Source organism: Leptidea sinapis, chromosome 35 (assembly GCF_905404315.1).
Source record: "Leptidea sinapis chromosome 35, ilLepSina1.1, whole genome shotgun sequence".
Taxonomy (NCBI): Eukaryota; Metazoa; Arthropoda; class Insecta; order Lepidoptera; family Pieridae; genus Leptidea; species Leptidea sinapis.
Genome location: NC_066299.1, coordinates 3,042,974 through 3,063,609, shown reverse-complemented (window position 1 = coordinate 3,063,609; position 20,636 = coordinate 3,042,974). Strand labels below are relative to the sequence as shown.

At 37.6% G+C, this 20,636-nt stretch overlaps 1 protein-coding gene across 6 annotated transcripts in view; it reads left to right on the top strand.

The window, feature by feature from the left end:
• Positions 1-20,636, top strand: part of LOC126975294 (monocarboxylate transporter 10-like) — a 291,514-nt gene that overhangs the window by 210,432 nt on the left and 60,446 nt on the right. The window contains exon 4 of one of the 6 annotated variants that reach the window (XM_050823101.1): positions 2,164-2,466. The exons of 1 other annotated variant lie outside the window; for it this stretch is intronic. In XM_050823101.1, the coding sequence (XP_050679058.1) occupies positions 2,164-2,466 (303 nt within the window). Of the gene's footprint in view, positions 1-2,009; positions 2,467-20,636 lie in introns of all 6 variants that reach the window. 4 more of the 6 variants (XM_050823105.1, XM_050823103.1, XM_050823106.1 and 1 more) reach the window with 4 other exon arrangements.

The following is a 20,636-nucleotide window of genomic DNA, read 5'->3' as shown; positions in this document are numbered from 1 at the left end:
TAGGACAATAAAAGGCATAAAAGGCATTTATTTTCTCAAAATTTATTCCTTTAGAATTCTTTTTGATGTCATTTCTAATAACTACTAGATACAACTACCGCTTCGGAAACAAATGACGCTCTGAGAGAGAAGAAGCGGCGCAAGAAACTCTCCCAGCATTCTTTTTTTGCGCTCTTTTCAATAAAAATATACAATATTTCTATCGCTATAAAATAATCACAATCTAGTCCCAGGCTGTCCGATCATTTAGATATTCAGCAGTGGAGTAATAGGATTTACGACAGAGCCATTTTTTTCATAAAACATTTGAATTTATTTATAGATAATGCCTGAACAGTGGCTGGGACTTTATGATAGAAGTGTATACATTTACCCTTAAAGCTATTATGTATCTTATAAATATATATATCAATTATGGTGAACATCAAAATTACCAAAAATACTCCCAAATAACTTCTGAAAAATAGATCTAATACAATTGCTACATTAAAACAAAATAAGAAATGAAAGTACAAATTATTAATCTAACTTATTTATTGATAGAATAGAAACGAAAATAAAAAGAAAAACTACTTATTTGACTAATGCAGATTGAGTACCAGCTAAGTGTTCAACAACACTTTCTTTGAATCTGACCAGAATATATAAAGTTCTGAATTGGTATTGTTTATCTTCTTCTTCTTAGAGAGGCTGCATGCAATATCAGAAATCAAAATCGGAGACTGCACATATGATTTAATATATTTAAAAAAATATGTTTAAACACATACAAATTGATCTAGACCCAAAATAAGAACTCTGAGGGAGGAGAGATATTTAAAAACTTAATATGACAATGATACAATAAGCGGGCGCGGGTACTTTTATATGGCAAAAAAACAAATAGAAGAACCATAATAAATATAATATACTCAATTTTATATTTAAAAAAATATTACATAAAAATATACATATCGCATTCGTATCTCTAGACGCTATTACATTTAGACTCGAACATATATCACATCATTTTCGATTGAGAGTTGGTCTCAACTCTCTTATTTTTATAATTTTCTCGATTGCCAATCGAAATTCTGTATTTACTGTAATCGTGGGCGGACAGAGAGTTACGCTTTCACTTCAACTAGATTAAAGAAACTTCAATATTTCATGTTTCATATATTATTTGGTAACCCAGATAGAACATAAAACACAGTATGTCACATCTATATATATAAATGAATTGCTGTTTTTTTTATGGAATAGGAGGACAAACGAGCGTACGGGTTGTTGTTCACCTGCTGTTAAGTGATCACCGCCGCCCAGAGGAAGGTTGCCGGCCTTTAAGGAAGGTGTACGCGCTTTTTTTGAAGGTAGCCATATCGTATCGTCCCGGAAACACCGCACAAGGAAGCTGATTCCACAGCTTTGTAGTACATGGAAGAAAGCTCCTTGAAAACCGCACTGTGGAGGACCGCCACACATCCAGATGGTGAGGATGATATCCTTCATGATAACTTGTGGCGTGTCGTGCGAAGGTGGAATTCGGCGGCAGGAATCAGGTTAAACAGTCTGCTGTTCGTTAGTCTCGCTAAAACTCGAGAACGGCTGGACCGATTTGGCTAATTTTGGTCTTGAATTATTTGTGGAAGTCCAGGGAAGGTTTAAAAGGTGAATAAATATGAAAATGCACGGAATTAAATAAAACCAACAATTTTGCTTTTCTTTTTTTTTTTTTTGATTATAGGACTTGTTTGTTCTCTAGTTCAAAACACAAAAAAAAACAGTTAAAAGAACTCCATAAGTGTATAATACTTATTTTATTTTTTATTTATTATTATTTTGGAGACTTATAGCTTACAATTATAATTTATAAAACAATTCAAACTAATGAAGGCTACTTAAAAGTTTACAAATTTTCGTAGAATTATTGATATAATTTAATTATACGCTTTAAAACTATCTTAACTACAATTATAATACAAACTAGAAGAACTTATTAGTTAAGGTTATTTTTAATTTGGTGCTAGATGTGGAAAATAAATCTAGATCTACGTCATTTGACAGTTCGGTATACTTGTATTGTAAGTTGAATGGTGATCTTGGCATATCGCGTAGAACATCTCGTTAGCAATTTGTGACTACAAACATGAGTGTGACTTTGTGGCGGTGATGACGTCACAGGCGCAGGATGCGCGCTTGTTTTGATGGAAGAGTCTTGGTCGTCGGGCGGTGCGCCGCTACTGCGAACCAGGTCACTGCCCCTGGTGTTGGAAGCGAGTGGACCACCAGCGCGACAGGCGAAGCTAGACCCAAGGCAGCTGTTGACCCTCACCAGGCACTATTACCCGGAGGGAGGATGGGGCTGGGGAGTAGCTATTGCAGCGACGATAGCTCAGCTTCTAGCTCACGGCTTGCATCAAGCTGCTGCCGTGATAGCTGTCGAAGCTGTAAGACGATTTGGCCCGGAGGTTCAGATGCAAGCAGGTAGCTATACATATTTTTATTTATAGGAACATGCACAAAAGATGCCCCTGATATTAAGTGGTAACGTCAGCCAATGACGATAATATCATCATCATCATCATATGGAAGACGTCCACTGCTAGACAAAGGCCTCACTCATAGATCTCCACGATGATCAGTCCTGCGCTGCCCTCGTGCAACGTATTCCGACGATCTTGACCAGATCGTCGGTCCATCTTGTGAGGGGCCTACCAACACTGCGTCTTCCGGTTCGTGATCGACATTCGAGGAATTTTCTGCCCCACCGGCCATCTGTCCATCGAACTATGTGCCCTGCCCACTGTCACTTCAGTTTCGCAAACATTTGGTCTATGTCTGTGACTTTGTTTCTACTACGGATCTCCTCATTTCTGATTCAATCTCGCAGAGAAGCTCCGAGCATATCTCTCTCCATAGCCCTCTGAGCGACGATGAGCTTTCTTATCAGAGCCATAGTAAGCGACCAAGTCTGCTTAACGTAACACACACGTATGTGGTTGTACTTCTACACTGTACTTATAAGACTACCTAACTGAAAAACTCATACTTAAACAAGACATGCATCCGGTTTTAATTAAATTTTACTGGTTATTCATGGTTAAAACTGTATGTTTTATTCGCAGTGTAAACGTTAAAGCTGGTTTTATTAACCCACATTCAATTAGGAGATCTTACGCTTGTCTCGTATTCGCCTTCTGCCAAATAGAGTGAACTATTATTATATTGCAAGAAGAAGAAAGATCAGGAGAACGTGATAATTGTTCTTTGTACAAATCGTAAAAACATTTCAGTAACCAATGAATGGCCCGCAGCGATCCGATGCCAAGCAGCGCCATCTATTGACACACCCCAACACTATAAAATTACAGTAACGTCATAATTATTATCATGGTTTGACAGTTATGCCACGAAAAAGAACGAAATCGATCAGTCTCCAGCATTTAAGTTAACAATTACGTTATGTGTGGTATTTTAAGTACAATTATGTCGTTTTATCCCGGCCAGCAAAACTATAATTATGTTTCGTTTATTTGTTCGATTATACACCTCATTATCTGTTTTGACCTATGTTAAGGTTAAGTTACAAACGCAATATACTTTCTTATTCTTAATTACAAGGTTTTTCAGCAAATTATGCCAAACAATTAGTAAAATTATTATTTTTGTGTTCTGTTCACTTTTTCTGGGAACTTTTCTGAATCGGTGATTAACTTACACTTATATTTCTTATTTATTACTTAGGTACTATTTTGTTCAAGTTCATTACTTCTAGTCAAGTTTACTACATCTAAGACATTATTTGTCAAATCCACAAAAGCTCGGACCAATATAATAATTGGCCAGTTAGAGAGTCCGATCCGTACCCGTGGAAATACAGATCTAGAAATCTCGGACCGAATTCGGCTATTACTACATACATTCTCTTGCAACACCAGAGGAATCACAAGAGCGTTGCCGGCCTTTAAGGAAGGTGTACGCGCTTTTTTTGAAGGTACCCATGTCGTATCGTCCCGGAAACACCGCACAAGGAAGCTCATTCCACAGCTTTGTAGTACGAGGAAGAAAGTTCCTTGAAAACCGCACTGTGGAGGACCGCCACACACCCTGATAGTGGGGATGACATCCTAATTTGGGGCGTGTCGTGCGAAGGTGGAATTTGGCAGCAGGAATCAGGTTAAACAGTACTTCGGAACACTCCCCGTGATAAATGCGGTAGAAGACACACAATGAAGCGACGTCTCTACGCAACGCCAAGTGATACAGCCGTTCACAGGGCACTGGGTCCCCGACAATTCGAGCTGCTCTGCGTTGCACACGATCAAATGGATCGAGCTGATACTGGGTATCTTTTAGTAGGAGTGCGTTGCTGAAAATAGTCGCTAACAGTTTGCCGCTATTTTTTTCGATATGTTCACAACTGTCACAGTCTATCTCTAGACGTATAAATTATCTAAGGTTTTACCCTTTCCAAACTCTCTTACAGCCGTTCCCAATATACTATCTACAGATAGAGATAAATTACTACCTCCTACTGTCAGTGAGCTGTCAATAATCGGAAGCTGTCCCAATATACCCGATCAGTCATTCTTGTCGCCTTATATTGGGACGCTTGAATTGCAATTTCCATACAAACTTCTATCGCTGGTAAGCTATGCGTCCTCCCATTGACAGACAGCGTGTACGGATAAGGTGAATTACCGTCGATAAGTTTATTGGGACCGAAAAGTTAACGATAGTTACAATTTTTATCTCAAGTAGGCCACAACGGGAGATAGACTGAATATTAGGAACGGTCGTTACTGAAGTATCTTAATTAATTTATATAAATAAACAAAATCTGTATCTAGCCCCCGATCTAATTTGTTTTGCAATAATTTACTTTCATGTAAGTTTTGTTGGACGCAATCCAATCTCTGCGTAGGTTACATGTTAAGCGATAAGTTAATGTTGTGTCTGGGTACTTGGTGAAACTTTCTTACCCAAAATAAGATCGCTGATGAACTCTATGGTTAGTTTACGGACATAAATAATATTAATCTTGTTTACTGCTGATAAAGACACATGGGTTAAGATTTATTATTCAAACAATACAAATCTTATAACATTTTTTTTATGGAATAGGAGGGCAAACGAGCGTACGGGTCACCTGGTGTTAAGTGATCACAGCCGCCCACATTCTCTTGCAACACCAGAGGAATCACAAGAGCGTTGCCAGCCTTTAAGTAAAGTTTACGCGCTTTTTTTGAAGGTACCCTATCGTCGTATCGTCCCGGAAACACCGCACAAGGAAGCTCATTCCACAGCATTGTAGTACAAGGAAGAAAGCTCCTTGAAAACAGCACTGTGGAGGACCGCCACACATCCAGGTGGTGTGGATGATCTCCTAACTCGTGGCGTGTCGTGCGAAGGTGGAATTCGGCGGCAGGAATCAGGAATCATCTATATTTACAATAGTATGACAACATAAAATTAAAACTAAATGTCTTAGTGAGTCATATATGATTGTGCTATTTGGTGTCGAGACACTTTGCTCGTGGGGCCCAGAGGCGCGGAGAATGTTCAAAATACTATCTTCGCGCCTCAATAAGGCTACTGGAAACCCAAGCGCTGGCAGCTATTTCGGTCAACGGATTAGCCTAGCTAACGCCGAAATGCTGCCACGTAATGATAGTTTTAAGTTTATGTAGTCATAATTATATTATTTACACATAGATAATTTCACTACGCCATTTCTACAGTTTATATTTAAATTCAAAAATAAGTAATTACAGATTATGCGTATATTTCCTAGTGTAGTTGTAACTTTATTTAAATTTAGACAGCCTATAGAAATCCTTGCATAAAGACTCTTTTTTTATGATTTCATTACAATTGTATAGTTTTCAGACATTTCCCTATACTTATTTACTTACTTTTACTAATACCGGGTAGATTATGGGTACCACAATGGCGCCTTTTTCTGCGGTGAAGCAGTTATGTGAAAGTATTATTGTGTTTTGGTCTGATGGGCGCCGTAGCTAGTGAAATTACTGGGTAAATCAAACTTAACATCTTATGTCTCAAGGTATTACTACTGCTCAGAATTATTGGGTTTTTCAAGAATCCTGAGCGGCACTGCATTGTAATAGACAGAGCGTATCAATTACCATCAGCTGAACGTCCTGAACGTCTCGTCCCTTATTTTATTTTATTTGGGGAGCTTACAGCAACATTTACAAATCGGTCAAGTAAACATAATTCTTAATGCCAATTACAATCTTCCACATATAGAAATAAATTTGCTTAGTCTAACCATAAATATAGATTTAGAATAGAAACACTTATACATATACAGATATAAAGATACACTTATGATACATTTTTTGATTTCGTAAAATCATTTGCGAACGCACTTTTTATGCTTTTTATACTACCACTAAAAATATCAAATCGGCTATCACAATTATACATATTGAACAGTTTGGTGACGCGCAGTATGTAACTGTTTATTCTATATTGAGAATGACTGGTAGGTACGTAAAGTAGATCATGCTTTCTTAGTGTTCGAATTGGAGTTCGTAACGCAATCACGCCGAGGAGTTCAGGACAATCCACCGCACTTTGGGCAATTTTTACAAAAAACCTAATATCATTCGAGTCTCTTCTAAGATGTAGTGGTAACAGATTATTGTTATAAAAAAGGCACATAACCCTTAAAAGGCCTCAAGAGTCTCAATAATTTTATAACACATTTTCTAAACCATCATTTTTCGTAAAGTGAATGAATAAAATACATCAACCTCTCCAGATAAACGCATAAAGTAACTTCATAATGAAAATCGTTTCGTCCTCAACGTCCCTTGAGTGCCAGCTATTCATTGACTTAAAGCTCAACCCTAACAGACATTCGATCTCTACGTACAAATATTTGTCTTTGAGTGAAGTAAGCGAATGCCAAGTAATATGACTACAAGAATTTACTCTATAGGCTTCCACACAAGTACGATTTACGATTTAAGAACTTTATTTCTAAGAAGAATATTACAATATTCACTTATTGAGAAAATATTTATTTATATATTTGGGCAACTAATAAATTACACTCTTTACATACCTACTTAAACTTATAATATAATAATAATAATATGGATAAGAGTTAATTCACTTATAAGCTACCACAGCATTCATAATTTTTACTACGTTTATAGGACAGTAATTTTAACAATTTATGAACTAAAATCTAAAAATATTGTAATATATAATTTAAAATAAAAATGAAAATATGAAAACAATGTTTCTAAGTCACACGTGTAAATTTAGCATTATCTTTTTATATTGAGCAAGCGGAATTTGGCCAGTGACTTATATGACTTGCAAAGCCTAGAAATAGTTGCGTTTTGACCCAGATTAGTCCTAGATTGTGGTACTACAAACAACGAATGGGCATTTTTTCTTATTAATTTTGGAGGAACGTTTATTTATTCTAATTAGTAAATAATATTATGTGAGCCGTGATAGTATAAAAATACCTTTAAATCAATTATTTTTCTTGTTTCAAGGTAAATATTAATAAAATAAGTTAAGTGGAAAAAAACCAGTAAACACACACTAGATGAATTTTATTTTGTGAAAATTAGGGACGAGATGAGCAGAACGTTCAGCTGTTGGTAATTGATACTCCCTGCCCATTACAATGCAGTGCCGCTCAGGATTCTTAAAAACTACTATTAAAGTATTTATTTATTTACAAAGGCTTACCAACTAAATACAATTTATTAACTGATGCACTAACAAATGTAATAAAACTACTCGTTCCCGCCCGCTTCGCTGGGCGAATTTAAAAAGGAAATAAATTAATGAAGGAACGTAGGAATTCAAAAAATAAGTAGGCATAAACCATCTAGGATAAGTTCCCATCGAATGGTGGTAGTTTCATGTCGATACGATCAGTGGTTTAGACGTGAAAGAGCCTCAAACAAAGTTTATTTTCATTATGTATATATATAAAGATTTTTTAAATTTACTTAAATTATAGGTAACCACAACATTACTGTACTAAATACTATATATAGTGATATTGTAAAATCTGAAATCTACAATTTTTCGAAAGCAGTGTAAATTTTGTTTTCATCTACATTAAAAATATTATCTATACTAATATTATAAAGCTGCAGTGTTTGTTTGTTTGTTTGTTTGTTTGAACGCGCTAATCTCTGGTACTACTGGTCCGATTTGAATGATTCTTTCAGTGTTGGGTAGTCCATTTATCGAGGAAGGCTATAGACTATGTTTTTTTTTCAAAATTAGGGATCCGTAATAAAATTGCTATTTTGTAACACAAGGTGTAAAATCGAAAACCTATTTTTGCGTGCGCTGCAAAAACTATTGACAATAGAATAAAATGATGTACAGGCTATAATATAGGCAATATTTTATTACTTATAAAACTATCGCGTGAATTATACTTTATATGGCAAAACAACGTTTGCCGGGTCAGCTAGTATTATTATATAATTGTAATATTAGCTGCAGGGGCGAGTTTAATCCATAATTACTGTGGTGGAATTTAATATGCATGGGGGAAAAAGTACTAAGCCGACAATTGGAAGCAGGCACATGCAAACCAATTTGTGTAAGTAAATGTTGTTTTATCGCCAATTTAATATAAAACTAGTGACACTAGTAGTACTACAAAGCTGTGGAATGAGCTTCCTTGTGCGGTGTTTCCGGGACGATACGACATTGGTATCTTCAAAAGAAGCGCGTACACCTTCCTTAAATGCCGGCAACGCTCTTGTGATTTCTCTGGTGTTGCAAGAGAATGTGGGCGGCGGTGATGACTTAAAACTAAGTGAAATTTCTTGAAATACGCGCGTAGTTTTAGGTAACGCATGAAAACAGGCCAGGCTTATAGCAAGCTACGTCTTACACTTGCAATACGTATGCCACTTTGTATTAATGTGCGTCCGTTGCTGTAAAGAGAGCTTAACAGTTCACCTCTATTTTTTCGACGTTTTCACAGCTGTCTATCTAGAGGTATAAATTATCTACGGTTTTACCTTAAGTCGCAGATTTAATCACATTTTGCACGCAAACGTCAGTAACTAGTGATTAGCCGTAGCAGAGTCGCTACGAACACATAGAGCCTTCAATCAACTTTAACTGCCCTCCAAGCGATATATCCAATTAGATTAGACTCAAAGCTTGATTTACGCGAAACAGCCTTCACTTGATACTATTATTTAAATCTCTTCAAAGCTCCGTTTTCTTTGAGTAAGCAAATGTGTCTGTGTTCGTTGCGCTCATTTCATCAAATTAGATATTATAATCTCGTAAATCTTAAAATATTTCAATAAAATAATCGCCTACATTAAACGACTCTGCAATTGTTATTTTTATTTATATATCGTACTCTGATTGTACTATTTTATACTATATTTAACGCAATCATGATCTTATAGCTGTTTCATATATATTTGACTGGAGGAACCTAAACACTGGAGCAAATCAACAGTTTTAGACCATTTCAAAGCACTTATAAAGGCATTCAATAACAGAAACGCGAATGAAGCCCTATTATTGATCAGGAAAACCTATGCATACTCACCAGGATGCTAACCGGGCACTGTTGCCTAAAAAGCACCTCAGTGTGAATAAAATACGAAAGAACTTGCAGATTTTACCTTGAGGCCGATGAAACGCCTCTTCATGTCCTCTGCAATTACGGCCCAACTAATGCATAAGCGTAACACCATCCTTGGCCGACGAGCTATAAGTATGAGTGGCGAACACAATAGATCAATTCTGGACGCGGTGTTACTAGGACTCGTTAGGATGTGTCAATCCGCCTAGCGCAAATCTCTAAGAAAAAAGCGATTCACTCGATTGCGTGAAGCGTGCAGTCATTGATAGATTGACAGATGACGGATATAATCTTGTAAAAAAGGAGATAGCTAAAATCAACTACGTTTTAAGCAACTGTTCGCTACGTTCAAACTTAGCCGGATTATACTTCGTGGCCAATCGCGATACTGTAATTACTACTATTTCAAACTTATGTCAAATGGCTGCACGTTTCTCTTATTATGTAGTATTAACATCCTCTTTGGTGTCCATAGACTGTGATTGTATTATTAATAAACCCAAGTGAAGTTATTCAAAATTAAAAACTTTAAACGGCCTTACAAACAAACTTACTAAAAAGTTATACGCTTTTTTATGAAAATAAGGGTCGAGGCGAGCATGACATTCTGCTGATGGTAATGGATACGCGCTGCTCATTACAATGCAGTGCCGCTCAGGATTCTTGAAAAGCCCAATAATACTGAGCGGCACTACATTTGCGCTCGTCACCTTGAGACATAAGATGTTAAGTCTCATTTGCCCAGTACTTCTACTATCTACGGCGCCCCTCAGACCGTAACACGGTAATCTTTACACATTACTGCTTCACGGCAGATATAGGCGCCGTTGTGGTACCCATAATCTGGCCGGCTTCCTTTGCAAAGGAGCCTCCCACTGGCAAATGTAGTCGGGAAAAAGAAATAATAGTTTGTGCAGGCAAAATCTTTTGAATGATATACCTAGTACAGGCAGCTAAATTCATTAACGTTCAAAATTATAAATTCTCATCTCCGCGTAATCTGATTGCCAAGGGTTGGGAAATTAATGTTGCTTAGGTTTAACTAAACGCCAAATAATAATTTAAGTTACCTAATATATCATAATTAAAGAAGATATCAAGTTTTTATTCATTTAATTTAACATTGATAGGGAAACTGATTTGATTTTCACTTTGCATATATTGTAATTGAAATGATTTGTAAAATTAAAAAGAAAAACTTGTAATGCCATTCTATTTTTAAAAGAGGAATCTCAGAGTTTCTCGTTCGTTCTTCTCTAAGGAAATCTGACTTCCAAATGACCTGTATGATAAAAAGACATGTTTTAAGTGTAATGTGAACAATATGTTATGTTTTTAAAGCGATAACCCTCACTTCTAGGATTAATACACAAATAAAATTTGAAAAACAAAATTTTATGAACGGGATTCGAACCCACGACCTCCGACGTTCCGTGCCGGTGCTCTAACCAATTGAGCTAACCGTTCGAGTACCGCCTCGTTATAAAATTCTGTTTGCTTTGTTCAACTCTCGAACGGTTAGCTCAACTGGTTAGAGCCCGGTGCTCTACGGTCACGGATCGCCGGAGGTCGTGGGTTCGATACCGGCATCGTTCATAAAATTTTGTTTATAAAATTTTATAAGTGTAACGTAATTTACCTTTGAAATAAAATATTTTGGATTTGATTTTATGTAATATTTGTTCGAAGAAACATATACCTCAGTGGTCAGTGTCCCAGCTTACTGAGCTAGTGGTTCGAATCCCGGTAGGTGCTATTATTACTTATTTGATTTTTAAAGCCTCGGTGTCTCAATAGGTTGAACCGTTGACTCTCACCTCGGAGTCCCCGGTTCGATCCTGGCCCAGAACGTACCAATGTTTTGTTCATTTTTTAATACATATGCTCGGAGTTTACCTGCGAGATCGAATCAGAAATGAGGAGATCCTTAAGAGGAGCAAAGTAAAAGCCCAAATGATTGCGACACTGAAGTGGCAGTGGGCAGGGCACATAGTTCGACGGACAGATGACCGTTGGGGCAGTAAAGTGCTCGAATGTTGACCACATACCGAAAGACGTAGTGTTAATCGGCCCCCCACAACATGGACCGACGATCTGGTCAAGATCGCCGAAATACGTTGGACGAGGGCAGCGCAGGACCAATCGTCGTGGAAATCTTTGGGAGAGGCCTTTGTCCAGCAGTGGACTTCATCCGGCTGATGATAATGATGATGTACGTTTATTAGACGCTTCATAAAGTCGGCAACGCTCTTGTGATTCCTCTGGTGTTACAAGAGACTATGGGCTGAGGTGATCACTTACTTAAGTGACCCGTTTGCTTGTTTGTCGTCCGCTTTCATAAAAAAATGAATATGGGTATTTACTTCCAAGCTTTGGATGTTTATACAGGTATTAAAATGTACATTTAAGTATGTATATCGTATTAAATATATCGTTGTCTTGTCGATGTACAGGAAATAGGAATGCTTTTTGGGGCAAGATAAATTATGTAGAAGTGTGTCAATATTTACTAAAATCCCTCTAGAAGAAACCTCTGCAACCAGCCGCCTTGCATATTTGTAACAAGATAGTTAAGTTACTATATATAAACAACCAAAAATGGATTCCAATTAATATGATTTTTCGACAAAAAACCTTCCTTAAAGGCCGATATCGCTCCTGTGAATCCTCTGGTGTTGCAATAGAAGGTGGGCGGCGGTGATCACTTTACACCAGTACGCTCGTTTGTCCTCCTTTTCCATAATATAAAAAGAAAGCAACATTTTTATTTGATTTTAATTGTATATTTTTAACAATATAATTAAGTTACCACAAGCAAAAAAGGAGACAGTTCGGATCCGGCGAACTACAGGCCTATTGCTATCACCTCCCTGCTCTCTAAAATCATGGAGAACATAATTAGCCACCAGCTTTTAGTATACCTAGAGGGTCACCAGTTGATCAACGACCGACAGTACGGCTTTCGCCATGGACGTTCGGCAGGTGATCTTCTGGTATACCAACACATAGATGGGCGGCGGCTATTGAAAGCAAGGGGGAAGGCCTGGCAGTTAGCCTGGATATAGCGAAGGCCTTTGATCGTGTATGGCACAAGGCGCTCCTTTCAAAACTTCCATCATTTGGGCTTCCCGAGAGCTTGTGCAAGTGGACCTACAGCTTCCTCACTGGGCGTAGCATACAGGTCGTTGTCGACGGATATTGCTCGAAACCGAAGCCCGTGAATGCTGGAGTGCCCCAAGGCTGTGTGCTATCTCCTACGCTGTTTCTTCTGCATATCAATGATATGTTGGACACCTCCAACATACATTGCTATGCGGACGACAGCACTGGTGATGCCGTATACACGGGCCATGCAGGTCTCTCTCGGGAAATCGTCGACCAGTGCCGGGAGAAACTTGTGTCTTCTATCAAGTCCTCTCTCGAGAAGGTCGCGGAATGGGGTAAATTGAACCTTGTCCAATTTAACCCCCAGAAGACTCAAGTTTGCGCGTTTACCACTAAAAAAAAACCCATTTGTCGTATCACCGCTCTTCGAGAACACTTCTCTTAAAGCCGCGCCTAGTATCGGATTACTGGGTCTCGAAATCTCGAGCGATTGCCAATTCCGTGGCCATCTGGAGGGCAAAGCCAAATTGGCTTCGAAGAAGCTGGGCGTCATCAATAGAGCACGGCAATACTTCAAGCCGGCCCACATTCTAGCGCTCTACAAGCGCAGGTCCGGCCACACATGGAGTATTGCTGTCATCTCTGGTCTGGCGCACCCCAGTATCTGCTCGATCCATTTGACCGCGTGCAACGTAGAGCAGCTCGAATTGTCGGGGACTCAGTGCTCTATGAACGGCTGGATCTCTTGGCGTTGCGTAGAGACGTCGCTTCATTGTGTGTCTTCTACCGCATTTATCACGGGTAGTGTTCCGAAGAGCCTGATTCCTGCCGCCGAATTCCACCTTCGCACGACACGCCACAAGTTAGGATTTCATCCCCACCATCTGGACGTGTGGCGGTCCTCTACAGTGCGGTTTTCAAGGAGCTTTCATTCTCGTACTACAAAGCTATGGAATGAGCTTCCTTGTGCGGTGTTTCCGGGACAATACGACATGGGTACCTTCAAAAAAAGCGCGTACACCTTCCTTAAAGGCCGGCAACGCTCTTGTGACTCCTATGGTGTTGCAAGAGAGTGTGGGCGGCGGTGATGACTTAACACCAGGTGACCCGTACGCTCGTTTGTCCTCCTATTCCATAAAAAAAAAAGCAACCAAAAATGGATTCCATTGAATATGATTTTTCGACGAAAAAATCAATAGCTGACCCGACAGACGTTGTTCTGTATATAATAAATAAAATAATGTTTTTTATGAATTTTTAATATATCATAACATCAAGAATTATTTCGTAAATTATGCTCCCTGTTGTTGTAATGAAATTGTTTTACAGCAGAACTGTCAAACCGTGCGTCAGTAAATTCTCTCATAGAAAATATGTCCAAACAAAACAAATGTCGGACAACGGGGGACACATCAAAGGAAAAACAAAATTGTAGTTTTTATTTTATTCCGAACACTTTCATATTTATTCACCTTTTAAACCTTCTCTGGACTTCCACAAATAATTCAAGACCAAAATTAGCCAAATCGGTCCAACCGTTCTCGAGTTTTAGTGAGACTAACGAACAGCAATTCATTTTTATATATATAGATAATAACAATATAACTAAGTTACTACATGCAACCAAAAATCGATTCCAATTACTTAATGTGATACCTACAGATCTGATCGTGCAGCCAATATGGTATTATTTATATTGTCTGTTAAGTAAATGGAAAATGTTTCCAAAAATACTAACTTTAAACCTTTGAACATACATTAATTTATCTTTAACCAAGATAAATAAAAGGAAAATTTTTATGTTGAGTTTTTTTTTTTTGTAAATGGTTTTTATAACTCAATTCTGTCTGATCAAATACTATTATATGCATAGAACATTTAAATGAAATAAAAAGAGCATATAAAACAAAAGACAATTGTCTCCGCTCTAACCAAAAAGGTTTTATTGCGAGGAATCTGTCTGGTCTGAATAATTTGGAGGTTTTGAATAAAATTACGAGCGTACAGTGAAAACTAGTTGAACACACAGAGTCGTAAAGCTAACAGTCGATAAATAAGACATAATGTGCCTTTATGGTGCTCGAGAAGCGATTATCTTATTTGATAAGTCGTTATCTGTGTATCTGGCGGTAAAGCCAACTGAGCTATTAAATTCGATGAGCCATTGTATTAATCACATTTAATTTTCATTTACTTTCATATAAATTAAAATTAAATTTACTTATCTGCCTATTATAATATTATAATAGTGGGAGGCTCCTTTGCACAGGATGCCGGCTCGTTTATGGATACCATAACGGCGCGCATTTCTGCTGTGAAGCAGTAATGTGTAAACATTACTGCGTTTCGGTCGAAAGGGCACCGTAGCTAGTGAAATTACTGGGGAGTTGAGACTTAACATCTCATGTCTCAAGTTGACAAGCTCAATAATTGTAGTGCCGGCAACGCTCCTGTGATTCCTCTGGTGTTGCAAGAGATTGTGGGCGGTGGAGATAACTTAACAACAGGTGACCCGTACGCTCGTTTGTCCTCCTATTCCATAAAAAAAAGTGCCGCTCAGAATTTTAGGATTTTTCAATCAATCCTGAGCGGCACTGCAGTGTAATGGGCAAGGCATATCAGTTACCGTAAGCTCAACGTCCTGCTCGTCTCGTCCCTTATTTTCATAAAAAGAACTTATTTTCCGCGACAGAATATTCACCACTTTCTTTCTTTGGATATTAGCGCTTACATAAACCTTATAATACTAAGTACAGCTCGGTTGATATTTTTCACTTCATAAATTCAAATTAAAAAATGAGTTATTATTAGAATATTAGTTGAGAGATAAATGTTTGATTTTATTTGGATGTCAATTTTATGTTAGTTAGCACACTTACACATATTCCCACCACACATACACACACACACACATATATATATATATATTGGCTACCATCTGTGCAAAAACCATGGTGTTTTACTGAGTATCGATTGCTTAAAAATGCAGGCGCTTAAAATGTTAATCCCCTTTTGTCTGTCAGATAATATTTTTATGTATTATTTAAAACTTTGAAGAGCTGTGGATTATGTATAAGTAAAAATATAAATAAATAAATAAGGGAGGCAAACGAAAAAGAGGTAATGAGAAGTGATAAGGCAACCGCCCATGGACATCCGCAACCAGGGCCGGATTTAAACTTAATGCCGCCCCTGGGCACCGGAAAAAAATCCGCCCCAATACTGGAATTTTACATAAACGTATAGTTTACATATTTTATTTTTTAAAACTAATATAACTAATCTATTGCAGATACTTTATGATATGTTATATATTCTAAAAACATGAATAAATATTTGTTTTTTCTAACAATTATAAATTTGGTTAACTCATAAGTATATTACATAAATTTTTTCACAGGCAAACACGTCCGACTTTTTGAATTGCGAATTGGTCGATTAAACAGAATTAATTAATTATATTGGCCAATCTTGATCACTAACAAAAATGTTTCACTTTCAAAATTTTGCCGCCCTAAAAAATTTGCCGCCCTGGGCACTTGCCCCAACTGCCCCTAGTGTAAATCCACCACTGTCCGCAACACCAGGAGTGGTCGATACATGCGTTGCCGGCCTTAAAGTTCGGAGTTTTCTTAAGCTCTCTAAGTCATATCAGTTCGGGAAAATTGCACGCAACACCAGGAGTGGTCGAGACATGCGTTGCCGGCCTTAAAGTTCGGAGTATTCTTAAGCTCTCTAAGGCATATCAGTTCGGGAAAATTGCAGCCGGTAATTGATTAAACAAAAAGGCTGTGCGAGGCAAGAGGCTTCTCGCAAAACACGCCGTTGTGAATACCAGAATCCAACGTGATGCAGGTGGAATTATGGCATAGGTAATATCCGGTGGTGGAATTCAGAAAGTGACCATTGCTCATTTATGCTTCCTGACGTTACTACGGGGGGTAACTATCTGTTTTCCAGAAGAACTACCAGGGTATCATCAGCTTCTAAGAGTATAGTCTTTAAGGTTCCTTCATAACTGCACGGTGGAATAACGCCAGATGAAAAGATCAACTAATGAGACTGACTTGAACATGACTAAAATTTTGACAATTTGTACATTATAATATCAAGACAAAATCCATATTTTAAAGTCTCGCTTATATTGTTTGATCGAGTAGTCTAATAAGAATTTTATGTACTCTTGACTAGAAACGAATACATCTTAGATGCTTTAAGTACTTTCGAGAGAGGAAAAACATTTAAAGTCGCGTCACCGACATGCATTATAAGGGTATAACAAGTAGTTGTATATTTTAAAACTTAAAAAATATATACACAAATCAAATTTGAAAACATAATTTTATGAACGACGCGACACTCGAACCCACGACCTCTGGCGTTCCGTGCCGTGCTCTGCCAACTGAGGTAACCGTTCGAGTGACGTATCGTCATAAAATCTTGTATGCTTTGTTCAACTCTCAGGTTGTGACTTCATCTACAGGATCTACTTTACAGTTGATAACCTGCTCAACCCCAATATTTGCATATAAGGAAATTGCACTGAAATGCCGCTCTTGGAAATCTTAATATTTGTGTATTAATCCTAGAAGTGAGGGTCATTTTAAAAACATTACAAATTGTTTAAAAACCTACCAAGATTTACGTACTGTATAACCTTCTTTATTTATTTATATAAGGTCTTTTAATGCTTTTTTAAAAGTGAACTCTTTATGAAGTTCCACCTTCGCACGACACGCCACCAGTTAGGATATCATCCCCACCATCTGGATGTGTGGCGGTCCTCCACAGTGCGGTTTTCAAGGAGCTTTCTTCCACGTCCTACAAAGCTGTGGAATGAGCTTCCTTGTGCGGTGTTTCCGGGACGATACAACAACCTTCCTTAAAGGCCGGCAACGCTCTTGTGATTCCTCTGGTGTTGCAAAAGGATGTGGGCGGCGGTGATCACTAAACACGAGGTGACCCGTACGCTCGTTTGTCCTGCCATAAAAAAAAAATTGAATGTCTCGGCACCATGTGACAGATAGGTTTTTGTACAGCCTTCTCCTAGGTAACGAATATGAACTCATAAATAATTTTTGCTACTACACAAAAAAAACTAAATGTTTACGAGAATGATAAAAAATTTAAGTAAAGGTTGACTGCGAAAATGTTTTAAGGTGGGCCTCGCAGACGATACTCGAGGGAGCTCGAATATTTACGACTACAAGTTGAAGTCTGTACAAATAGACATAATTCACCTTTGCTTCTTAGACCGTAAGCACTAAACTAAGTATAGAACACTGTCCTTAAACATAATAGCTTGAGTTTAACAAAAACGTCGTTAAGCAAAACATAAACTGAAGTTTACAGGAACAAATTAAGGAACGGAACCAACCAATTTTTGACAGCTGTCATCTATCTGTCATCATATAATCTAAATCTTCCATAATATGAATCACGGACTAGTAAAATAAAATAAGGACTCCGTGTCACCTTACATAACAACAGTGTAGCACCAAAACAAGCCGATTAACGTGTAAATACATAGCCCCACGCACACACTTATACTACTACAGGCCGATAGGCGGCCATTATGAAAATTGTCATCGTCTGTGACAGATCAGTTTGTGTCTCAATAAAATATTTTAAAAATGCCGTCTTGCGTTGTGAAAATGTGTAAAAACGATACTATGTAAGTATATGTATATTATATGATTATTTATGGGAGAAAAAATTGTGTTACTAGTATCCCCCGTAACCGCACACACACAAGCATAACGGTGCTTCACTTGCTAATATCACGGCGCGGAGTCCTTCTTTTTTTACTCGTCCGTGAATATGAATATGATCTATCGACACACCTTAGACCAGTTTCGACTATTTAATAAACAGCAATGTCTAAAGACACATATTTGTAATATAACTTTTATAAAACAAACACATTTATTTGTTATAAAAATTCAGAAATATTCGTTATTTCTTCCTAAATGTAAATACAATCAGTTTTATATTCCTTATTTGAGAAATGTTAATGTAAATGAAAACATTCTATCCCATTTTCACCACTTCAACAGGTGATTTCCAATCTTAATCTATTCAGCGGCTTATATGTAGAAAGGTAACAGACAGACAAGTATATTGCACAAATAAAATTTGAAAACAAAATTTATGAACGATACGGGGCTCCAACCCGCGACCTCTCGCGGCCATGCGAGTGCACTTCCAACTGAGCCAATCGTTCGAGTGACATATCGTTAAAAAATCTTGTATGCTTTGTTCAACTCTCAGGTTTTGGCTTCATCTACAGGATCTACTTTACATTTGATACCTGCTCAACCCCAATATTTGCATTCCTGAGAGTTAAAAACAAAATTAATCAACGATACGTCACTCGAACGGTTGGCTCAGTTGGACGAGCGCTCGCACGGAACGCGAGAGGTCGCGGGTTCGAGTCCCGCATCGTTCATAACTTTGTTTTTAAATTTTATTTGTGTAAGTAATCCCAGAAGTGAGGGTTAACACTTAAACATTACAAATGTTAAGTATATTGGAATAAAGTATACAAAAAATCAAATTGTGAAATATTATTATGAAGTACAATATCTCTGCATATTTTCATGATAAACAGTTTTCTTCATAAGCGACGTTATAATAAATTTCAACAGAATCCCTTAGGAATAACACGAGCTCGCAGAGTTATAGAGGCAATATTAATTCTAAATACGTACAAAGGTAACTCGCGGCCCACAAATTGAATGATGGTGTTTGATAGTCGCTGCTATTAATCACCAAGAATGTACTGAATAATAATTATAAAACGTACGGAGTTTCTGTACTAGGTTATCTAAAATTACTCACAATATTATAACACTTCACGGCCACACTGTCTCTAGACATCGCTGGAATGTGAAGAACCCTTTTACCAGGAGGCTTCTTTTTTTTTTCTCAAAATCGATTCCATTAGAATTCTTTATGATGTCATTTCTAATAACTACTAGATACTACTACCGCTTCGGAAACAAATGGCGCTCTGAGAGAGATGAAGCGGCGCAAGAAACTCTCCCAGCATTCTTTTTTTGCGTTTTTTTCAATAAAAATATACAATATTGTACAGTCATTTCTATCGCTATAAAATAATCATAAACTAGTCCCGGGCTGTCCGATCATTTAGATATTCAGCTGTGGAGTAATAGGATTTACGACAGAGCCATTTTTTTTATAAAACATTTAAATTTATTTATAGATAATGCCTAAACAGTGGCTGGGACTTTATTATAGAACATTTACCCTTAAAGCTATTATGTATCTTATGAAGCCTACTAGAATTAGTTACAAGTAATCCCTTATTTCTAGTGTTATAATAATGAAAATCACTATTAAGAGCAAAAAGGTGACGATTTTTGTGAACGTATATTAAATTTTCATAAATGTACTGACAATGAACAGTCATAATATTTATTTCTTTAAATTTTTCTATGAGAGACTGTCTATAACCAAGCTGATATATAGCACGAACAGCTCTCTTTTGCAGAGCAAACACTATATCAACCTTTGCACCGGATGCCGGCTAGATTATGGGTACCACAACTGTGTGCTCGGGTGCTTATTTCTGCCGTGAAGCAGTTATGTGTAAGCATTACTGTGTTTCCGTAGCTAGTGTGATTACTAGGCGAATGAGACATCTTATGTCTCAAGGTGACGAGCGCAGTTGTAGTGCCACTCAGAACTTTTGGATTTTTTATTAATCTTGAGTGGCGCTGCATTGTAATGGGTAAGACGTATCAATTACCATCAGCTGATCGTTCTGCTCGTCTCGTCACTTTTTTTCATAAAAAAAATTCCCTCCCGTACCCCTTTCACCCCCTGGCGCTCCTGTTGCGTCAGTACGGTTTGCAGTTTCATTACCGTTACATGCTGTCACTACTTTGTTTTTGAAGTTTTC